Source organism: Macaca nemestrina, chromosome 17 (genome assembly GCF_043159975.1).
Source record: "Macaca nemestrina isolate mMacNem1 chromosome 17, mMacNem.hap1, whole genome shotgun sequence".
Classification (NCBI taxonomy): Eukaryota; Metazoa; Chordata; class Mammalia; order Primates; family Cercopithecidae; genus Macaca; species Macaca nemestrina.
Window position 1 is genome coordinate 46,188,272 of NC_092141.1, and position 24,475 is coordinate 46,212,746.

The 24,475-nt window shown below is 39.4% G+C and overlaps 1 protein-coding gene and 1 long non-coding RNA gene across 11 annotated transcripts in view; one reads left to right on the forward strand and one right to left on the reverse strand.

The window, feature by feature from the left end:
• Positions 1-24,475, forward strand: part of LOC105476887 (acetyl-CoA carboxylase alpha) — a 330,276-nt gene that overhangs the window by 139,337 nt on the left and 166,464 nt on the right. For all 9 annotated transcript variants that reach the window (XM_011733176.2, XM_011733177.2, XM_011733179.2 and 6 more), the window contains 7 exons: positions 2,614-2,724; positions 9,811-10,020; positions 14,392-14,562; positions 15,556-15,717; positions 16,061-16,224; positions 22,107-22,257; positions 23,039-23,142. In XM_011733176.2, the coding sequence (XP_011731478.1) occupies positions 2,614-2,724; positions 9,811-10,020; positions 14,392-14,562; positions 15,556-15,717; positions 16,061-16,224; positions 22,107-22,257; positions 23,039-23,142 (1,073 nt within the window). The remainder of the gene's footprint in view (positions 1-2,613; positions 2,725-9,810; positions 10,021-14,391; positions 14,563-15,555; positions 15,718-16,060; positions 16,225-22,106; positions 22,258-23,038; positions 23,143-24,475) is intronic.
• The window catches only part of LOC105476883 (uncharacterized), a 93,864-nt gene continuing 92,524 nt past the window's right edge, over positions 23,136-24,475 (reverse strand). For both annotated transcript variants that reach the window (XR_984315.3, XR_003016883.2), the window contains exon 4: positions 23,136-23,752. This is a non-coding gene — a long non-coding RNA (uncharacterized lncRNA). The remainder of the gene's footprint in view (positions 23,753-24,475) is intronic.

The window sequence follows — 24,475 nt, forward strand, 5'->3', positions numbered from 1 at the left end:
TATTTTTCCCTTGGGGAGGAGCAAGGGAGTGAACCGAGAAAGACTGAAAGTGTTACTCTTAATTGTTGTCTATCCATGTAAAAATGTGAACCTAGGCAAAAGGAGATCCCTTCCCCACCATTAACTTTTCTTTCCTTATAGGTCCCTCCAATTTGTTCCCCTTTAATTTTTATAAATAGTTTAAAGTGTTAGTTATGCTTTCAGGTATAATGAAAGATAATGAAAGAGGCTATTATAAGAAAAATACACTGCTTTAGTTTGACTCGTGTGTTATAAATTCAAGAGGGATGCTGAATGTTCAAATAATTTTGCTGTATTGTTTGCATTTGAAGTTAAACATCCTGTAATCTCCTTAATAAGAAGAATTAATATTTCTAATTGAATTGCAAATGCTTCATTTTGTTTGCTATAATTTGCAAAAGAGTAGAAGCTCTTTGTAAGGAACTAGCTTTTTTTTTTTTTTTTTTTTTTTTGCTTATCAACTAACATTCTTTTTTTTTTGTTATAATTATAAACAGCATTTTCTGGTAGAAAATTTGAAAAGCCAAAGATGATGATAAAAGCCACATGAAAACACACCATCCAAAGATAATGTCTGTTAACATATTCATGTTTTTTGTCCTTTTCAACTCATAGATTTATATCATATAAAAATCTTTATTAATAGATTCCTATACTTATGATAATTATAAGTTTTGGGTCTTAATATATGTATTGTGTTGGTAATCATAATACTTTTTTCTACTTAATTTTTTTGTCCTTCTACCTCCGCGCTCCTTACTTAATATTATATTAAAGTGTTAAAATTCTTCCAAAATATTTTTAATGGGCGACCTGTGACTAAAGCTTTCATATATTTTTAAAAGGCCTACCTTCTTACTGACCTCCTGTGGGATACCCCCTTTTTTTGTAAGTCTTTCTCCACACTTATGCTATCTCTTTGATAATCTATCACTCAGCAATTGAGTTCATTATGCTAATTCTGTTTATATGAGCATAGGAAAGAATAGAGTTAAGGAAACATTAGAAAAGGTGAGACTGCGAGTAAAAGATTTTCATTCCTAATTGATTGACATAGGTTAAACATTGAAATGTTCTTTTTCTGGGTGATACTTATTTTATTTTATTTTTTTGGGTTGGAGTCTCACTGTGTTGCCCAGGCTGGAGTGCAGTGGTGCCATCTCAGCTCACTGCAACTTCTACTTCCCAGATTCAAGTGATTCTCCTGCCTCAGCCTCCTGAGTAGCTGGGATTACAGGTGCCCACTTTTGTATTTTTAGGGCAGACAGGATTTCACCAAGTTGGGCTGGCTGGTCTCGAACTCCTGACCTCAAGTGATCCACCCACCTTGGCCTCTTAAAGTGCTGGGATTACAGGTGTGAGGCACTGGGCCAGGCCTGGTGATATATTTTAAAGATATTATTGTAATGTAGCAAAACCTTAAAAGACTGGAATATTTTGACAAAGGAATGACTTGGTTATTTTATTTTATTTTATTATTTTTTGAGACAGGGTCTCACTTTGTTGCCCAAGCTGGAATGCAGAGGCACGATCTTGGCTCATTGCAACCTTTGCCTCCCGGGTTCAAGCAATTCTCGTGCCACAGCCTCCTGAGTAGCTGGGATTACAGGCATGCAGTACCACGCCCAACTAATTTTTTGTGTTTTTAGTAGGGCCAGGGGTTCACCATGTTGACCAGGCTGGTCTCAAACTCCCGACCTCAGGTGTGATCCACCTGCCTCAGCTTCTCAAAGTGTTGGGATTACAGGCATGAGCCACTGCGCCCAACCCCACTTCAGCTAATTTTAAATGAACTCTTTATGTCTTTTTTTTTTTTAATTGTGATACGTGGATACCTGCATAATATAAGAAATTCCAATAATGCAGAAATATATACAGTGAAAAAGGAAAGTTATATCCACCCATCTTTCTTTGTTTTTTTTTTTTGTTTTTTTGAGATGGAGTTTCACTCTTGTTGCCCAGGCTGGAGTGCAATGGCGTGATCTCTCGGCTCACTGCAACCTCCACCTCCCAGGTTCAAGCGATTCTCCTGCCTCAGCCTCCCAAATAGCTGTGATTACAGGCATGTGCCATCATGCCCAGCTAATTTTGTATTTTTAGTAGAGACGGGGTTTCTCCATGTTGGTCAGGCTGGTCTCAAACTCCCGACCTCGGGTGATCCGCCCGCCTTGGCCTTCCAAAGTGCTGTGATTACAGGCATTAGCCACTGAGCCCGGACCCATCTTTCTTTTCTAAATCGTTGCTGGTATGTACTCTGAACTTCAGTTCTTTGCACTTACATATGTAGGTGTATGAATGCATATATAATTTTGTTTTTGACTCATGTGACATTACTTTAGATTGAACCGTAAGAAATTGCCTATATTCAGTCATTTTTTAAATCTATGAATAAGGCAATTTCTTTTGGTTCAACCTAATACTACAAATATTGTTCTACTATTTATTTTTTCACCTAATAGTGTATCTTGAAGATCTTTCTATTTTTCTGTATTTAGACTTACTGACTGCATTCTTAAAGGGAGAAAAATGCCAGTTTTCTCCTTCTCTAGTAATAACACTATTTCTTCTATTTTTTTTTCTTTTTTCTTGAAGGCAGCTGAGGAAGTTGGATATCCAGTAATGATCAAGGCCTCAGAAGGAGGAGGAGGGAAGGGAATTAGAAAAGTCAACAATGCAGATGACTTCCCTAACCTCTTCAGACAGGTAGAGTATAAGCTGTTTTTGTTTGTTTGAACTAACATATATATCAGAGGTACATGATTTAACTCATACTATAATTTGGATGTCCAGAAAATATTTAATTTTTAATTTTGTCTATAGCTAATTGTCTTTCACTCTAGTTTCTACCCGCATGTTAGCAGAGAAAAAAGGTTAATGAAATGTCCAACTCAATTTTAAGTTTTATTTAACTAGGTAATTCAAAAAGTAGAGTTATTCTGTCCTATATAAACATGCTCAGTTTCTCAGATAGCTCTTCCCTACATGGTGCGTATGGCTTTTAGGACCTCATAATGGCAAAGAAAAATCAATACCTTTCTATATTTTTGTGTCCCTGTTCTGCTGACTTTGTAGATAATGTGTGGTGTGGTGGTATGATACTGGTATGGTTGCTCTTGGCTTGGACAGGCCCAGGCTCTGTGATTGACTTTTTCTCACTTTAGTTCACATTGCCTAGAGACCTCTGAGTTTCCATCATATGTCCCATCTACCCTGCTGTCCCAGCAGTCTATACCCTAGTCCGTGCTGCATGGCCACCACCCCCTGGCACAGGAACCCTGTGGCAGGCCCATAGTATATAGGAACTGAGAGTGACTCAGGAAAGCTCAATGTAGGATCTCTCTTTGTCTTACCCTCTGCTTTGCAGCCAAGTTGATGTGGCTGTACTATACATTGGTTGTAGAGACGACCAAATAAGTGATGTCTTTTTAGAATCTTAAACAGAGTGAGAAAAGGGAGACAGGAGTCTCTTTTTGTTCTGCCCTCACATACTTAGTTACCGTCACATAGTTAACTCACTTTTTTTCCTTCTACCAGTGAGTAGTAAAAGATGTGTCAAAAAATGGAAAATTGGGACAGAAGTCTGCTCTTTTCACTCTCCTAGCTTCCCTCTTTTTCATAGTTTCCTTGTCATTTTCTACTTTGCACTTCTTTTACTAGTGTGCCATGCCAGCTTTTATTTGGCTTTTTTTTTTTTTTTTTCTTAAAACAGCAGCAAACTCCTTGCTTCACTGTCAAAAGTTAAATGGAAAATCTTATGAGCTGGGTCTTCCATAATTTGATATACAGATGGTCCCCAACTTAAAATTTCAACCTACAAATTTTCAGCTTTACAATGGTGTGCAACTGATAATGCATTCAGCATAAATCTTACTTTGAGTGCTCATACAGCTATTGTTTTTCACTTTCAGTACAACATTCAGTAAACTACGTGAGATAGTCAACACTTTATTATTATAATACAGACTTTGTGTTAGAAGATTTTGCCCAGCTGTAAGCTAATGTGTTTTAAGAACATTTAAGGTAGAATAGACTAAGCTATGAAGGTATCTTAAATACATGTTAAAATGTTTTAACTTATGTTGGGTTTATTGGGACATAACCGCATTGTAAGTCAAGGAGCATCTGTACTAGATAAAGGAAGTGATAAAGGTGTTGTCTTGGCTGGGCTTGGTGGCTTATGCCTGTAATCCTAGCACTTTGGGAGTCTAAAGCGGGAGCATAGATTGAAGCCAGGAATTTGAGATCAGCCTGGAAGACAAAGTGAGATTCTATCTCTACAAAAAATTTTAAAATAAATAAATAAATAAGGTATTGTTTTGCTACATTATCCTATTTTAAGTGTCAGAAATTGAATACTACCTTGGGTTTTTTTTTCCCACATTTTTTTCATTGAATTCTAATTTCATAGGTAGATCAGTGACTCAGAGGGTCTAGAGAAAAGGACTTTGCTCTTAGAAGCAAAAAGAAAAAAAAAGCATGGATTAATGTTAACTGATACAGACATTTCAAAACTACTCATTACTATGGAATCAAATAGTGGAAAAGTCTTAAAACACTAAGGGGAGGTTTTCTGTGAAAGTCCTTAAGTTTTTCAATACTAGTTGGCTGAATAAACCAATCCTCCCATTGGGAATAAACTAGAAAAGCTGAACCAGATTTCTTTATAAATATATGTGTGTGTGTGTGTGTGTGTGTGTGTGTGTGTGTGTGTGTGTGTGTGTGTGTTTTATGGCATTAGAGACCATTCAAGACAGTGAAGAATTATGGGGCTAACATATAGGAGAAAAAGGAAACCCAGAGATGTGAGCCTGACGTATGAGGCTACTTTTCCCCTAGATACATCTTCTAGTTCAAGAAGAAGCACCTGAAAGGCTGATAAGTTTTTGACAATCTTAAAAGACTAAGAGGGCTCCCTGGGGAGAGGTGCCCTGGAAAACCTCCCACATTTTAGGTTGGGATCTTTAAGGACTGACTACGGGAGAAAGGGTGAACTGGAAATAGACTAGCCCTCACAGGGACTAAATCTTGGCTTCAAAACATTCAACCTCTGATTTAAGCAAGATGTTTTAGGATTGCTAGTGCTTCTAGACACCTGCAGGAAGCAAACGTAAATCCTTTCCGGAGAAAGATAACATCCAGAACTTAAAATTATTTCTGTCAATTTTTCTTACAGCATATCAACCACTCAGTTGAAACCAGGCATACAAAATTAGACGATTGAAAACCAAGAAGAACAAAACAGTAGAAACAGACCTACAGAGGGTTTAGATAATGAGATTATCAGACAAGGACTTTAAAGTAATTCTGCTTAACATATTCAAGGACATTAAAGACAAGACTGAGAATTTTGGTAGAGAACTGGAAATTATAAAGAAGAAACAAAAGTTCTAGAACTGAAAATGCAATAACTAAAATTAAGAAGTCAGTATCAGTAGCCAGACATGGTAGCTCATGCCTGTTATCCCAGCACTTTGGGAGGCCGAGGCAGGTGGATCACTTGAAGTCAGGGGTTCAAGACCAGCCTGGCCAACATGATGAAACCTCTACTAAAAATTAGCTAGGCCTGGTGGCACACGCCTGTAATCCCAGCTACTTGGGTGGCTGAGGTAGGAGAATCACTTGAAGCCAGGAGGCAGAGGCTGCAGTGAGCTGAGATTGTGTCACTGCATTCCAGTCTGAGCAACAGAGCAAGACCCTGTCTAAAAAAGAAGTAGTCAATATAGGAGTTTAAAATTATAGCATATTAGATGCAGTTGAAGAGAATTAATAAGTGGCACTGGAGGCTGAAATGGGAGAATCCCTTGAGCCCAGGAGTTTGAAGCTGCATTGGGCTATGGTCATGCCACTGCATTCCAGCCTGGGTGACAAAACAAAAAAAAACATAGAAAAAGATAAGATAATTAATGACTGGTGAGTAGATCAGAAGGAAATTCAGACTGAAGCATGAAGAGAGACAAAAGGATGAAAAACATAGAGCAATGTGAGAAATTATTTGCAAAGATGATCATGATAACTCTTTCCATTTCTGTGTACCTACTCTGTACACCATTATTTTGCAGCTCCTCCTATCAAGAAGTAGAGTCTTTTTTCCCCAACCCTTGAATTTTAGCTGACCTTGTGACTTGTTTTGGCCAGTAGAATGTGGCAGAAATGGTACACAAGTTCTGAAGCCTAGCCGAAACTTCAAATAATTTTGTAGTTGCCCTTGCTGTCTTGGAGCGAGCCCTCAGACTACCAAGTGAAGAGCCCATTCTAGTCTACTGGAGAAGGAGAGGTCACATGAGCAGAGATGAATTGTCCCAGCTAAGGCCTCCTAGTCCTACTAGCTGACAGTCAGCAGCACCACATTTGAGACATGTAAATGAGACCATATTTGACCGTCTAACCCCAGTTGAGCTGCCAGATGACTAGAGCTGCGTGAGTTACTCCAGGCAAGATCAGAACTGCCAATTGTGCCAAATTCAAAATGCTGATCACACTTATGAGCAAATAAAATAAAATGGTGGCTATACGAAGTCACTAAGATTTTGGTAGTTTGTTAGGTATCAATGGATAATTAACACAGAAATTGATACCTACAGGTATGATATTGCCATAACAAAAAAGTAAAACATGAGACGTTGACTTTAAAACTGGCTCATAGGTGTAGGCTGGAAAATTGATGAGGAGGATGTTAATGAAGACTGGAAGAACGATGAACTGTTAAGGGAGGCTGGAAAAGCAGTGTAGTAATTGTTACTGGAGTCTGGAAAAAAGATCCATGTTCTGTAATAATGGAACAATTGGCAAAAAATGTTATCTGAGGTAACTTGGAAGATAAATTGTATATATTAATTTAATGAAGTCATGGATCTGTTTAAGGAGCTCTCTACAAGTGTTTAAAGTATCTGTGGAGTGCTTCTAGTTGCTTATGTTAAGAAACTATAAAAAAGAGGTAAGCTAAAGAAGATGTTTTGCTTGCAAGCAGAATTGACAGAATTTACAGAAATGTAAAGGACCCAGAACTTATTGAAAATAGAATCGTTTCTCATCCCGAGTCTCTCCAGCTGGCAAAAGATTTCCTAAGTTAAAAATGCCTCAGGGTAAAGACAAAGTCAAGAGTGCTGTGACTTTAAGGCCTCAGAAATCTTTAAGGTAGTAGCTAATAAATTATCCTTTCAGCTGCAAAGATGCTTCTAAGTATCCTTTAAAAAAAAAAAAAAAAAAAAAAGAACACTTTCAGCTAGAAACAGGCTTCTAGCTATCTATTTTGTTTGTTTGTTTGTTTGTTTGTTTTGAGAGGGAGTTTCACTCTGTCGCCCAGGTTGGAGTACAGTGGCGTGATCTCAGCTCACTGCAACCTCCACCTCCCAGGTTCAAGTGATTCTCCTGCCTGAGCCTCCTGAGTAGCTGGAATTACAGGTGTCCACCACAATGCCTGGCTAGTTTTTGTGTTTTGAGTAGAGATGAGGTTTCACCATGTTGCCCAGGCTGGTCTCGAACTCCTGATATCAGATGATCCTCCCACCTTGGCCTCCCAAAGTGCTGGGATCACAGACATAAGCCACCACGCCTGGCCCTAAGTATCTTAAGGGTACTGTCTCACAGCATCCTGATGTGCCCAAAGTATAGAGAGGTCTATGCAGACATGAGTTGTGGATGTGTCTCTTTGGGTGAGTGGTGAACCCCAATATGATTCATAGGAAACCCACAAAGTTGTCAAGAGATTTGTGTTGATGAATGCACCAAGGGACTGAAAGGGCCAGAAACAGCTCAAAATGAAAAGTGACCTCTGAGCCTTAAACTTTTTATGGGCAGGAAGCAGACAGAAAGCTATTCATCTGTAAACAGCTGTCATTTCAAATAAAAAGGGAGATTTTTCAGAGAGTGGAGTCAGGAGCCCAGAGGGCAGAGCTAAGAGCAGGGGATGCCATGGATTAAGGACTCACTCCGAGGGAACCAAACTAGACCCTAAAAAACAAAACAAAACGAAAAGAAAAGCATTCCTGATGCTGGAGTAAGGGCATCTGACAGCATGTACCTATCTGGATTTCAAAACTGCTATGGACCAATGATTACTGTGTACCTCCTATTTCCTCCTCTTTGAACAACAATCTCATTTGCAATTATCCTCTCCCAATATCATCATAAATATTGGGAGTGTTGGGGCAGATAACTTGTCTTTTTAGTTCCCAGGTCTTTGGATCAAGAGAAACTGTACCTGAGAAGCTGCACCCAAGGAACCTCATTTTCTTCTGGACATGACTCATGAGAAAATGGACGTCAAGCCCGATGCCATGATTGGATGAGACTTTGGGGGTCTTGGGAGGGGGTGAGTCTATTTTGCATGTGGGAGGTATGTGAATTATTATGGCCATAGGGTAGAGCATAGTAAGTTGTTTGCAAGAGATGGCCACAATAACTCCTCCCATTCCTGTATGTACACCCTTTGCAATGTGACTTTGCTGTTCCTCCCTTCCATGGGTGGCATCTATTTCCCCACCCCTCGAATCTTAGCTGGCTTTGTGGCTTGCTTAGACCATCAGAATGTGGCCAAAGAGATGTATAAATTCTAGAGCTTATACCTCAAGAGGTCTTACAGCTTCTGCGTTTGCACTCTTGGAACACAGCACTGAAGAAGCCTGGTCTAACCTGCTGGAGGATGAGAAGTCACATGCATTGGAGATGAATGATTACAGCTGAGGCTCCCTAGACATACCAGCCAGCACTCAGCACAAATCACCAGACATCTGAGTGAGACCATTCTACCCCACTGAAGCTACCAGATGGTGATTTGTATATAAGTGCAAGACTAGAAGAAGAACTGCCCAGATGAGAACAGCATCATAAAAGGTTGATGTTCTAAGCAAGCCACTGAGTTTTGAGATGACTTGCTACATGGCAAAACAGAGCAAAAAAGATACAGAGCATAAAAGACTATGGGTTATGTGAAATGGTCTAACATCATGTACTTTAAGTCTCAGAGGAGAAGAGAAAGAGAATGGAGCAGAAGCAGTATTTGAAGAAATGATGAAGCAGAAGCCATATTTGAAGAGAGAAAGGCTAAGAATTTCTTTGAACAGATAAAAGATACCAAGGACAGATTCAAAAAGCACTATGAGCCTTAAGCAGGACAAATACAAAGAACCACATCTATGCTTATCAGAGTAAATCTACCACTCTACCCCCTACAAAAGAGAGAAAGAGAGAAAATCTTAAAGCAGCTGAGGAATAAAGATGACTTTCAAAAGAGTAACAATAAGATTGACAGTTGACATCTCAGTAGAAACAGTGAAAACCAAAAATTATTGGGATTATTTAAAGTGCTGAGAAAAAAAAATAGTTACCATTTTAGAATTCTGTCCCCAACAGTAATATTCTTCAAAACTAAAGATGAAATTCCTTTGGCTGCAACAATACCATATATGATGTAATATGAACCAGGAAAGTATCTTGTCTGGAACAAGTTATACATTTAGTTGTACAGAATACAGGATAGTAGTATTTTGCCCATTGTTGGATTTGTGTATGTGCCTATGTTTTCAAATATTTTGTTGTTTACCTTTGTGATGCACCAGATTTTCATGTTTTCATATTTATCAATTAATATTGATTATGTAAGAATTCAGCATCTTAAAGATATTAAAGATGATGGCATGGACTGTATTTTATCACTTTTGTATTTCTGCTGATTAACATGGTTCCTGACACTTCTGGACATCTGCTTGTTGAAATCAAAGTAGCTTATCAAGATAGATAAAATGTTTAAAATTTAAGAATTGTTTTTTTCCCCCCCCTTTTCTAATACAGGTTCAAGCTGAAGTCCCTGGATCTCCCATATTTGTGATGAGACTAGCCAAACAATCTCGTCATCTGGAGGTGCAGATCTTAGCGGACCAATATGGCAATGCCATCTCTTTGTTTGGTCGTGATTGCTCTGTACAACGCAGGCATCAGAAGATTATTGAAGAGGCACCAGCTACTATTGCTACTCCAGCAGTATTTGAACACATGGAACAGGTACATATATTAAAAGGCTTACTTTGTTTTCTTACACAGAACATTTTTCATTCAGTTCATGTACCAATCTGAGAATAATGGGATTTTAAACAACTATTCTGAATAATTAATAAAATTATATCCTTTTCTTAGAGAAAAAAAATTTTACTGTTCTCTCACTAAGAGAATTGTCAAGGAACATATCAAGCTCTAAAAGTAGTTAACGCGTTCTTAAAAAAAATCAGTGTACCATTTTGGGAAAGAGGGATAAAGAAGAGAAATGTTTTGAAATTTTTAGTCTTATGATTGATTTTTTTTTAAAGAAGCTCATAATCAGGTAGTTTCATTTGCTGGATTGATTATCATCAAGTCTTCAGCTGAATTTAATCAACTCTATTATCTTTTTTGGAAAGTCCTCTATCTTCAGAGTTCACACATTCTATCTTTTTGTATAGAAAACAGTTTCTCAGAGTCATGAAGGATGCCTTTGGAATAACTATAGTTTAGAGACCTGAACATAGTCTTTTCTGGAGTCCTGACCCAGTCTCTATATCAAAATATATTCTTCAAAATATATTTCTTGTGTGTTAGAAGTCTATTTCCTATGTTGTGTATATATTAGGATGAACTCTTGAACTGCTGTAATAAAGATGCCTTCAAAATGCAGTGGCTCGGCCGGGCATGGTGGCTCTTGCCTGTAATCCTAGCACTTCGGGAGGCTAAGGCAGACAGATCACTTGAGCCCTGGAATTTGAGACCAGCCTGGGCAATATGGTGAAACTGCATCTCTACTAAAAATACAAAAATTAGCTGAGTGTCATGGCACACATCTGTACTGTCAGCTGCTTGGGAGGCTGAGGTGGGAGGATCACTTGACCCTGGGAGGTCAAAGCTACAGTGAGCCTTGATCGTGCCACTGCACTCCAACCTGGGTGACAGAGCAAGACCCTATCTCAAAACAAACAAATAAATAAATAAATAAATAAGCAAAATACAGTGGCTTAAACAAGGTATAAGTTTCTATTTCTCTTTCATCATAGTTCAGAGATGAGCTGGTACCAGAAATAGGTTTATTGCTCACCTGTTGCCTGTTTTTATAAATAAAATTTTATTGGAACACAATGATGCTTATTTATTTATGTGTTATTTATGGCTGCTTTATCACTACAATGGTAGCATTGAATAGTTGTGACAGAGGCTATATGACCCACAAAATTGAAAATAATTACTATCTGGCTCTTTACCAAAAAAGTTTGCCAAACTTTGCTCTCGGACATTGTTATCTTCATGATTAAGCTAACTCACACAAGATTATGTGGAGGGCAAGCATATGGAAGCATGATCTTGAAGTCACATATATCACTTCTGCTCACATTCCACTGGACAAAATTCAGTTACACAATTATACCTAGCACAAAGGTTGTTAGGAATTGTGGTCACTAACTGAGTGACCATGTGCTCAGCAAAAATTTCAATTTTATTCCTAAAATGATGAAGTGGAGAAAAGTCACTGGAGGGCATTTCTTAATCTGCCTCAGTCTGTTCCTCTGGCTACCCATTATCCTTTTATCCTTTTTCCTACTCTCAGAGCACACATTGCCTTTGTCCAAGGAAGACAGCCTGAAGTCCCATCCAGTTACTAGTAACTGGAGTTACTCCAGTTATTACTGGAGGTGATTCTGGATCTCTGTGTGATGTATATTCCTCTCCATTAGATATGTATTGTGGCTTTTCATGGGCCAGTGACTCAAAATACAAGTTATTTACCCACTGTCATTCCCCCCCTGCCCTTACCATACACCCAATATACAATAATGGAATAGGAACAAGATAATTCTCATTTGGAAAAATGAAAAGTACATAGCAATCATTGGTCCATAGCAGTTATCAAATCCTCCTTTTTAGGTAGGAATTGCAATGATTCCCTTCTATATACGAGAATACTACCTCAGGCCTTCTGGCTGTCCCTGGTTCCGCTACTGCACACTCCAAAGAAGTGCGATAAGGGAGTAAATCCCTTGTTCATTGTCCTTCAAGGCACCTACCATTGTTTTCTGGGAAGTTCTTCCTCATTCAGTTTTCTCTGTGAGTTGGGCTTTGGAGACTATGCCTTCTTTGGGAGAACTTTCACAACCCACTTCCTGCTGGTGCAGGATTGAGGGCACAAATATCCCAATCATCAACCGCAGGCTTTTGAAAGCCAGGTTTGTGGTTTGTTTGGAAATACAATTCCTTCAAATACTTACTAAGCTTCTGGGCTATTTGCTTGCAATCAGCTTTGGGTTGGATTAATCATACTCAAAGATTTCTTCTAGATATAGAAACTTTTCTTCTATTATTTACTGGCTTCTGTGCTTAGCCTATCTCTCTTACCTCGATTTAATATTGGCTATCTTGGGGCCAGCTGAAACTAAAGCAGCATGTTTAATCTGATCTTTGACACTGAGTTGCTTCAGGGTGATAATCTCATTTTCTCTTTGGGGGAGTACAAAAGAAGTTGGCTTTTTCTTCACTCTGACCCTTTCAGATCATCTTTTTTAAGGTTTAGTTGGTGTGTGGTCAGTATTCCAAGTTATTGTAGGAAATAGTTTACCAAATGTTGTGTTATCCCAACAAGGAGGTTATCGCCTTTCCAGCCTGCAGTATCTGTTTCTCTGCTACCCACTACCCTTTTGCTAAGCTAGCATCTCATATTTTAATATTTTTAAACAGCAGCATTCTACCTGCACTTAATAATTCCTGTATCGATTAGGATACAGGTTAAATTACTGTAACAAAAAGGTCCAGAAAACACAGTGGACCCCCCAAAAAATAGAAGTTTATTTTTCTCTCCCATCCTAGTCTGGGGTGAGCTTTTCAGGGCTGGTGGAAGTTTTTTATTCCATGAGGCCATCTTGGGATACAGGTTCGTTCTTTCTTTTCTTTTTCTTTCTTTTCTTTTCCTTTCTTTTCTCTCTTGCTGCTGTTAGTGTGTTCTCATTTGCATGATTGAAGCTGGCTTATACTATCATGACCACATTCCAGTGAATAAGAAGGAAAAAGCTAGGAATAGAGAATGAGACTTTTCAAAATATGACTTAGGGCCGGGTGCCGTGGCTCACGCCTATAATCCCAGCACTTTAGGAGGCTGAGGTGGGTGGATCACCTGAGGTCAGGAGTTTGAGACCAGTCTGGCCAACATGACGAAAACCCATCTCTACTAAAGATACAAAAATTAGCCTGACACAGTGGCATGAGCCTGTGATCCCAGCTACTCAGGAGGCTGAGGTAGGAGAATCACTTGAACCCGGGAGGGGGAGGTTGCAGTGAGCCCGAGATTGCGCCACTGTGCTCCAGCCCGGGTGACAAAGCAAGACTCCATCTCAAAAAAAAAAAAAAGAAAAAAATATATATATGACTTATGAGTTACGCATATCACTTACCAGTGCTGATGTCTTGTTTGTCAGAGCTTAGCCACTAACCAGGCCAGGCATGGTGGCTCACGCCTGTAATCCCAGTACTTTGGGAGGCCAAGGCGAGTAGATCACCTGAGATCAGGAGTTTGAGACCAGGCAGGCCAACATGGTGAAATTCCATCTTTACTAAAAATACAAAAATTAGCCAGGCATGGTGGTGCATGCCTGTAATCTCAGGTACTTGGGGGGCTGAGGCAGGATAATCACTTGAACCCAGGAGGCAGAGTTTGTAATGAGCCACAAGATTGTGCCACTGCACTCCAGGCTGGGAGACAGAGTGAGACTCTGTCTCAAAAAAAAAAAAAAAAAAAAAGAGAAAAAGAAATCTAGTCTCTTCCTAGTTAGTTACGTTTCTAGGAAGAAGAGGAGCATATTGGAAATACTGGAAACTGGACAAGAGTCTGTCCCTGTGTTTTTTTGTCTGTATGCATTTATGTCTGATGGGGTGAGGTTGCTTTTGATGCAAAGTGAAAAATACGCTTTTCTCCCGATTTTTCATTGAGTTTTTCATCCATGTCCAGGGATATGATAATCTGAAAGGGTGAAATGTGCTCTCATGTGGCTAAAAGCCTTTGATGGCTCTTTTTTTGAGACAGAGTCTTGCTCTGTCGCCCAGGCTGGAGTGCAGTGACTGGATCTCAGCTCACTGCAAGCTCTGCCTCCTGGGTTTACACCATTCTCCTGCCTCAGCCTCCCGAGTAGCTGGGACTACAGGCGCCCGCCACCTCGCCCAGCTAGTTTTCTGTATTTTTTATTAGAGACGGGGTTTCATCGGGTTAGCCAGGATGGTCTCGATCTCCTGACCTCGTGATCCGCCTGTCTTGAGCCACTTTGATGACTCTTATACACACTGAACAGTTGAGTCATTGAGAGGCTGTAGTGGTCCAGCAGTTGGATAAGGTGAGATACTTATGTTTGCTTATCTCTCTTCTTTGAGTGTGCGGTGAAACTTGCCAAAATGGTGGGTTATGTGAGTGCTGGGACTGTGGAATACCTGTACAGCCAGGACGGCAGCTTCTACTTTCTGGAATTGAATCCTCGGCTACAGGTAGAGCACCCTTGTACAGAGATGGTGGCTGATGTCAATCTCCCTGCAGCTCAGCTCCAGGTGAGTCTCCCTGATCTGGGTTGTGGAGCCTAGAGAAGTCAGAGAGGCCTGAAAAACGGGTTTAACCAGTGTGTGATGAGAGAAAAAGCACCTCCTATCTGAGTCACACCTAATGTTCATTTCTCTTTCACGCTGTATGGGTTATGCATGTGTGGGTTGGTTTTCCTGGTGTAGTACAGACATAGGAATATTTTTTTTTTTTTTCTAGTCAGACACATCTGATATAATGTGTCATGTTTTAGAAATAAATGTTAATAATGTATGCTTTATTCAATTATTTAACTATAGTAAACTTCACAACTTTGTATTATAATTATTCCCTACTCATTTTTTTTTTTACTAGTGTTCTTTATTGAAATAATTCTGCATCAGAGATTGGTGGTTGAAGTTTTTCCTGACAAGAGTGTGGTAGCACACATATATTTTTATAATTTGTAAAGTGCTTGCTGTCAATATTATTGTCTTCTCTCAGCCCAGGAAACAAATATTATGGAAAGCAGTAATAGTTAACGATAAGGTTTGATATTATTTTTATCTAACATTATTTGCCCACATTGAGAACACCTTCTGGGTTCCTATTAAAGACTAAAGATTTACTTACTTCCGCCAGTGGTTTGCATGGATGGAAGAGATAATTATGACACAATTAAGACTTTCTAGCTGTCTGTTTTTGGATAGCTATTAACATTTACTCCTCCCTTAGATATTTTCATTCTCATTATGTGATGGAGAAATGACAACATGAGAACTCGTGTCTGTTGCATTAGGAATGTGGGGACTTCTTTAGAAGTGGAGAATATTCTAACTACTTATCTGTAGTGATATATTGTATTTCAAGCAACTTAGAGTTGATGATTGTAGAATACAGATTATAAAAATAGAATGTTTTAGGGAGTGGCTCCAAAAATAAAAACATTTTAGGTTATCTGATAGCCTCTACACTTTAAGGGAAGTAACTGAAAAATTAAAGATGTGTGTTTTATTACCTTTCAGATTGCCATGGGGATTCCTCTATATAGAATCAAGGATATCCGTATGATGTACGGGGTATCTCCCTGGGGTGATTCTCCCATTGATTTTGAAGATTCTGCACATGTTCCTTGCCCAAGGGGCCATGTTATTGCTGCTCGGATCACTAGTGAAAATCCAGATGAGGTAACCCGTCACTTAAGAGGTTTATACCTCCTTTTAATGAACTTTAATGTTAAGATAGTATCTGAGCATATACTTCTGAAATATCTTGGGACTTCCTCTGGAGAGAGAAATATAGAGGTTTCTCAGAGCACATAAGTAAATGTCATTGCTTCATTGGTTACTTAATCCCACTTAAGTCACTATAGAGTCTTCAGTGGGCCTGTAGCATTGGGTCTTCGCCTTTATCATTTTTGTGTGTCTTCTCTGCTTCTGTGTGTGATTAACACAGAACTTAAACAAGAATATATAAATCTTCTCTTCCTTTGAAACATAATATGGTCTCTCATTCTTTATTCTCTAACAGGGTTTTAAGCCCAGTTCAGGAACAGTTCAGGAACTAAATTTCCGCAGCAATAAGAATGTTTGGGGATACTTCAGTGTTGCTGCTGCAGGGGGACTTCATGAATTTGCTGATTCTCAGTTTGGTCACTGCTTTTCTTGGGGAGAAAACAGAGAGGAGGCAATTTCGTGAGTATAATAGCATTTGATTGCATTTTACAAAATAAATTTGTGCTAATCTTAAGTGAAGGTATGAGCATGGGAATAGGAATCATCTGCTATCAAAGTAATAATATTAACAACCTTTTTGAAGAAATCTTGAATATTTCTAATTGTACTTACATTCATATTGTATTAAATTATGGAGTGCTTGGCAGATGTTTTTCTGTTTGTTGTTCTGAGCCTTTTGAAGTATTTTTACTTTCAAATATTTTTGATAAATGTATAAAATTGATTGCTTTAAAGGTATCTTATTTTTCCACAGAAAGAGTATTGTTATTGAGGGGAGGTAGATTCTTGGCCAAGAACTAGGTATCAAATAAATCATAGACTTTTATTTTATTTTTTTCTTGTGAGAAGACTTAAAATCTATTAGCAGTTTTCAAGTACACAATCTATTGTTATGAGCCATAGTCACCATGATGTACGCTTATAGTTATTTAAAATAATAAAATTATACTGCTCATATTATGAAAAGGACATAAAGAAATTGTCTACATTGCTTATATAAGAGACCTTAGTGTGCTGTAAAGTATATAACAGCTTAGGCAAATATAACTGCTATATCATAAATGTTAGATAATATTCTATTAATCATAAACAATGAATATTAAATTAACAGCACTTTTGCTTGCCTAAAACATAGGGCTGAAGGAGGTGATTTTAACAGCTTAGATCTTTTGGAATATCTATCCAAAATTGAAATTCGAACTAGTTCTTTTCTGTTTTTTTAATGATTTATTGCCTTGCATCAAACATTTAATACCATTCCCTTTACTTTTGAACTGTACATGGAGTAGGTAATTAATAAGTGTTTATTAGTAGTAATTAATAAGTAGCATTTGTTTATTAGTAATGTATTAATCCTAGTATATGGTTGTTTGTATTAATAAACACTTATTGATTAGTTTTATATTTTTATCAATTTCATGAATTAATTTTAAGAGGCAGGGTCTTGCTCTGTCACCCAGGCTGGAATGCAGTGGTGCCATCACAGCTCACTGAAACCTCAACCTCCTGGGTTCAAGCAATCCTTTTGCCTCAGCCTCCTGAGTAGCTGGGACTGCAGGTGTGCACCACCATGTCCAGCAAATTTTAAATTTTTTGTAGAGATGGGGTCTCCCTTTGTTGCCCAGGCTAGTCTCAAACTCTTGGGCTCTAATGATCCTACCACCTTGGCCCCACAAAGTGCTGGTATTATAGGCATGAGCCACTGTACCCAGCCTTGATTAATTAGTTTGTAATATTGTTTTTAGAAGTAGGGAAATCTCATTATTTCTCTATTTTGTCCTTTACATTTCTTCTCATTCTTCAAAACTATAAGTGGAATTTTTCAAAATTAAAACACTGCTACCAGAAAAAAACATTGGTATGAAGTTGCCTTTTAAGCATATTCACTGCCATATTATGCTCTGCAAAGTGAAAAAGGTTTACTAGAGCTTGCAAATTGTTGGCTTTCTGGTGAGTTTCAACGTACAGATGTGTTTTGATCAGCTCACAGGGTGTTAATGTTTTTTAATTTGACAATATTAAAAAATTAGGAGATTGAAATCAAAATATGGATTTCTGCTAGCTCTTAAAAGTAGGACTATAATGACAACATTAGTTTTACATTCTCGTTGTTAAAAGTTAGCTAGGCTCTTTCCCTAAGTGGCCTGAGGTAATCTGTGAAAATGGTTCGCTATTCACTTGACCCGGAGAACCCCACGAAATCATGCAAATCAGGAGGTTCCAATCTTCGTGTTCACTTTAAGAACACTCGTGAAACTACCCAGGCCATCAAGGGTATGCATATTCGAAAAGCCACGAAGTATCTGAAAGATGTCACTTTACAGAAACAGTGTGTACCATTCCGACGTTACAATGGTTGGGTTGGCAGGTGTGCCCAGGCCAAGCAGTGGGGCTGGACACAAGGTCGGTGACCCAAAAAGGGTGCTGAGGCCGGGCGTGGTGGCTCACGCCTGTAATCCCAGCGCTTTGGGAGGCCGAGATGGGCGGATCACGAGGTCAGGAGATCGAGACCATCCTGGCTAACATGGTGAAACCCCGTCTCTACTAAAAATACAAAAAATTAGCGGGCGCCTGTAGTCCCAGCTATATGGGAGGCTGAGGCAGGAGAATGATGTGAACCTGGGAGGCGGAGCTTGCAGTGAGCCAAGATCGCGCCACTGCACTGCAGCCTGGGCAACAGAGCGAGACTCTGTCTCAAAAAAAGAAAAAGAGTGCTGAATTGTTGCTGCACATGCTTAAAAACGCAGAGAGTAATGCTGAACTTAAGGGTTTAGATGTAGATTCTCTGGTCATCGAAAATATCCAAGTGAACAAAGCACCTAAGATGCGCCAACAGATCTACAGAGCTCATGGTCAGATTAACCCATGAATGAGCTCTCCCTGCCACTTTGAGATGATCCTTACTGAAAAGGAATAGATTGTTCCTAAACCAGAAGAAGAGGTTGCCCAGAAGAAAAAGACATCCCAGAAGAAACTGAAAAAACAAAAACTTATGGCACGGGAGTAAATTCAGCATTAAAATAAATGTAATTAAAAGGGGGAAAAAAAAGTTACCTAGTTTTTCCTGGGCACAGTGGCTCACACTTGTAATCCCAGCATTTTGGGAGCCCGAGGCGGGCAGATCACGTAAGGTCAGGAGTTTGAGACCAACCTGGCCAACATGGTGAAACGCTGTCTCTACTAAAAATACAAAAATTAGCCAGGTGTGGTGGCGAGTGCCTGTAATCTCAGCTACTCAGGAAGCTGAGGCAGGAGAATCACTTGAACCCAGGCAGCTGAGGTTGCAGTGAGCCAAGATCGCACCATTGCACTCCAGCCTGGGCAACAAGAGCAAAACTCCGTCTCAAACAACAACAACAAACAGCTAGTTTTGTGTGGCTGCTTCTTTTAGATGGTACATAAACTTTGTAGTTAACACAACTCCTATTCAGTCTGCCTCACTCATTTATGTTCCCAGACTGGCCTCTGTTGGCATTTAGGTTTAAGTTCTGATTTGGCAGACCACTGTGTATTTTTTTCAGGGAATGTCATATGACCCAATCCAGAAGACTTGTTCCTTATTTTCGACCAGCTCTGTACATTTGTCTACAGTACAAAACTAACTAGCTTAATTTTTAGCATGTCAAAAATACGTTGTCTACAATAAGTCTCCTTCTTGACACTATGCCAAAAGTTCATTCTTCAGCTTAGAGCTTTGTTTCTTATTTCTTCATTACATTAGGTGTGTATCTTCAGCTTGGGGTTTGGACTCTTGTTTGCCAGAATGCCCCAACTCATATATTCCAGTATATTCCAGTATAATTTCCCTTGGGTCATAATCTAAATACCATGAGAACAGGACTGTGTCTTGTTACTGCTATATCCCCTGAACATAGTAAGCATTCAGTAAATGTTGGTTGAATGGATTAGCCACTCGTTCCCATCCTTATACCTCTGCTTCAATCATACCATTCCCTGAACTCAACCTGTATTTTCGTGTTTTTTTTTTTTTTTTTTGAGACGGAGTCTTGCTCTGTCGCCCAGGCTGGAGTGCAGTGGCACAATCTCAGCTCACTGCAACCTCTGCCTCCTGAGTTCAAGTGATTCTCCTGCCTCAGCCTCCTGAGTAACTGGGATTACAGGCACATGCCACCATGCCCGGCTAATTTTGTCAACCTGTATTTTCTTCTCTCTGCTTTTTTGTTTTTGCTATTTCCTCTGTTCATTCATTTATACTTTTTTTTTTTTTTTTCCTGACATGGAGTGCCCACCACCACACTCAGCTAGTTTTTGTATTCGTAGTAGAGACAGGTTTCACCATGTTGGCCAGGCGGGTCTCGAACTCCTGACCTCAAGTGACCTGCCCGCATCGGGCTCCCAAAGTGCTGGGATTACAGGTGTGAGCCACTGTGCCAGGCCCATTCATTCATTCTATTAAACAAATATTTACTGAGTATCTACTATCTACAGGTTCTGGCAATACAGTGAGGTCCAAAATAGAATCTCTGTCCTCACAAAACTTTACAATCCAGAGGGAGTAAGACAATTGGCAGTTAAAATACAATGTAGTAAGGATGGTGATAGTCAGATTATTTAAGGGCATTATAGGATCATACAGATGAGTCAACTAACTCAGTCTGGAGGGGGTCTGGGAAGGTTTCCCAGAAGACAGTGACATCTAGATTGATAATTGAAGTTTGTAGAAGTAAGTCAAGTCAAAGGAGGACAGAGGTGGGCAACAGAATAATATTTTAGGCTGATGGAATGCCTGGACCACCTGGAAGATGATTCCTGTCACAGTTATAATTATCAGCTATACTTTTAGCCTATGTCAGATTTCACATTTTTCATGAAACTGTAGGGAGGTGAATTTCTCCCTTCTTACAACCTCTCCAGAACTTTGCTTAAGTATTGTCACTGGCATTGATGATATTCCACCATGTGTTTTGAAAGTGATTATTGTATTTATATTCTTTCTTCCTTACAGTCATAATATGTGTCTTATTAGTATGAACTACATAATTAGTATTTGTTTAAGTAAATACCTGTCCCGTGCAGGATAGACACTGGGCATAAATATACAGAAAAGCCCCATAGTATTTGAAATTCTGCTAAAATTGGATCACTTTGCACTTAACTGGGGAGTAATAAAAGTAATGAGCAAATCATTGCATAGATATCCAAAATGCAGTTTAAAAAAACACTCCCACTTTCCTGATATATGACTGCACCCAGAGAGTTGCTTCACTGTGTGGAAATCTTTAAATTAAGCCCTTGGGAAAATTCATTGAACTGTATACTTAAAATAAGTATATTTTACTGTATGTAAATTATACATAAATAAGGTTTAAGGATAGGGAGAATTAATGCCCTAATTCTTGTTAGCCAACAATAAATTAATGGAATAAGGGAAACTTAACTAAGTAAAAACTGAGGGTGGTTTGCATATAATTTGTTATAATTTGTTCTGTACTCATTATAATGAAATGTATCTGATTAGCTGATGCTCTTATGGTAATATCAGTTAGAATTCAAACGTTTACTGACTTTTTGCGAATTTTTCTCTGTGGAATGCACATGAATGAGCACACTTAACATGTGCACCCTTATTTGTTTTTGGAACTGTCTCTCTCCCTTCCCTCTCAGGATTCCGAAGGAATGAAACAGTTCTTTTCTTTTTGGTTGGGGGACGGAGTCTCGCTCAGTCGCCCAGGCTGGAGTGCAGTGGTGCAATCTCGGCTCACTGCAAGCTCCACCTCCCGGGTTCAAGCCATTCTCCTGCCTCAGCCTCCCGAGTAGCTGGGACGACAGACGCCTGCCACCACGCTTGGCTAATTTTTTGTGTTTTTAGTAGAGATGGGCTTTCACCGTGTTAGCCAGGATGGTCTCAATCTCCTGACCTGTCTTGGCCTCCCAAATCCGCCTGTGTTGGCCTCCCAAAGTGTTAGGATTATAGGCGTGAGCCACCGCGCCTGGCCAAACAGTTCTTTATTTTTTTATTTATTTATTTTTTTGAGACGGAGTCTCGCTCTGTTGCCCAGGCTGGAGTGCAGTGGTGCGATCTCGGCTCACTGCAAGCTCCGCCTCCCGGGTTCACGCCATTCTCCTGCCTCAGCCTCCCGAGTAGCTGGGACTACAGGCGCCCACAACCGCGCCTGGCTAATTTTTTTTGTATTTTTAGTAGAGACCGGGTTTCACCGTGGTCTCGATCTCCTGACCTTGTGATCCGCCCGCCTCGGCCTCCCAAAGTGCTGGGATTACAGGCGTGAGCCACCGCGCCCGGCCCAAACAGTTCTTTAAAATGATTGAAAAACATTAAAGTGTTTGTTGCTGAAACAGATTGGCTTCTGTTCTTCTCCCAGAAACATGGTGGTGGCTTTGAAGGAGCTGTCTATTCGGGGTGACTTTCGAACTACAGTTGAATACCTGATCAAATTGTTAGAGACTGAAAGCTTTCAGATGAACAGAATTGATACTGGCTGGCTGGACAGACTGATAGCAGAAAAAGTACAGGTGTGTATTTCTGTACTTGCACAAACAGCTGCTGGGATTGGGTTTTTATAAACTTGGGTGCTCAATCCCTGTCACTAAATGAAATTTATTTGATTCTAATGTAAATGGTTCTTGATCTACCTGGAAAAATCTAGGAGTCAGTGTAATTTTAGCACTCTGATGATTCCTGTGCTGGTGTAACACAGTCATTTTATGTTCTAGCATTGCTTCCTGACGTATATTTGAAGAGAGGCATGCAGAGATTGAATTTCTTTGTTTTTCTTCATTTAATGTTAAATCTGGTCCATAGTTGCCAACTTCTGTATCTACCAGATGCTGAAGAGAGAGGCCTCATTTAAATCAAGAGTTATCAGTTATTCCTTAATTCCTGGGGCTATGCTAAATTATCCAAGATTTTGTATAAAATCGTTAGATTCATATAATTTGTCTGGAGGTCCAAAGTTTGGCTATAAACTGTTTTTCTTTGAGATTATCAGTAGCCAAATCGTTGTGTCTTTAAATTTATTTCTGTCAGAAGCCTATTTTTGAGCTACTCATTGATTGGCTCAGTGGAAGTCTTAGGGAGAGAAGAAGAAATTTTTCATTTCTCTTCAAATGGTCCCTCTAATCAAATTCTAAACGTGAATGTGTTCATTTTTATCTAAAAAATCAGTTGGGCAGTGAGAATGGAGATTTTCATTGCTAGCTGTTTCATCACAACAAATGTGAACCTGATTTCATTTGAGAGTCTGTGGTGCCAAGTGACCATGCATTTGATCTGCCCTCTTTTTCCTCCTTTCAGGCTGAGCGACCTGACACCATGTTGGGGGTTGTATGTGGGGCCCTCCACGTGGCAGACGTGAGCCTGCGGAATAGCGTCTCTAACTTCCTTCACTCCTTAGAAAGGTAGGCTTTGTTTCTTGTAGGCTACACAAACTAACCAACGGTCCTGAGCACAGGAACTGAAGCTCAAAGACCCATTTATTCTTCTGTCTGTTTCTGGCAGCTTATGAGTGTTACTTGTTATTCATGGACCATGGTGGCAAGAAAGAGAGGGGATGTTGACGTTTATGGCAAATTATTTGGGGAGTCTAACTGCAGATTCTAGACATTAACTTATACCACAGTTAGAACAGGTTGCTTCTTTAAAAACTGGAATCCATCTGCATTAGATATTCTGTCCTGTATAAGTATCAAATCTCTCCAAACCCTGGTGATAAAAATCTGGTATTTCTCCCCAGCACTGAACCATAAATATTTCGTGTATCACCTGTACCACCTTTCAGAAGTAAATAATTAAGGCTGATATTCAGGATGACCTCATGAGTCTTTCAAGTAGGGAGTGAGACATCTGTGGGGCTAAACTAATTTCTAATGCTGATTCAGGAGACTAAGCTCTGCCTTTGAGTCCCCAGAGGAATGCTCCAAGTGGCTAATCATTTTAAAGCACTTTAATCACAGGCACTTTTATTTCCTTCTGTGTTGTTAGACTTATATCAATTCCCTTTTGAGGTATCTGAAAGAAAGAAAAGAAACAAAATTTAAAAATTGAACTGAGATTTCAAGCCCTATGATAAGTATCTTTTACTTTGTTACTCTCATGTAGTAAAACCTTCAGCAGCTTGGCATTTCTCTTCTGTATCAAATCTAAATCCCTTGGTGTGACTTTCAACTCCCTGTATTCATTGGCCCCTTTTTACCAATCCAGTCTTATTTATTTCTGTTCTGCAACATATAATTTCTAACCTAGTTAAATAGTTTTCTTATTCGTGTGCAATTATGTCAAATGCATTTTCCTCTACAAGCCCTCCCCCTTTTTAAATGCTTTTGTTTTTAACTTATTTTATTTATTTATTTATTTATTTATTTATTTATTTATTTATTTTTTGAGACAGAGTCTCGCTCTGTCCCCCAGGCTGGAGTGCAGTGGCGTGATCTTGGCTCACTGCAAGCTCTGCCTCCCAGGTTCACGCCATTCTCCTGCCTCAGCCTCTCGAGTAGCTGGGCCTACAGGCACCCGCCACCACGCCCTGCTAATTTTTTTTGTATTTTTAGTAGAGACGGGGTTTCACCGTGTTAGCCAGGATGGTCTCGATCTCCTGACCTTGTGATCCACCCGCCTTAGCCTCCCAAAGTGCTGGGATTACAGGTGTGAGCCACTGCACCCAGCCTTTAACTTATTTTAAAAACTTGTGTTTTGAAATAATTTTAGGTTTTTAAGAGTTACATAAATAATACA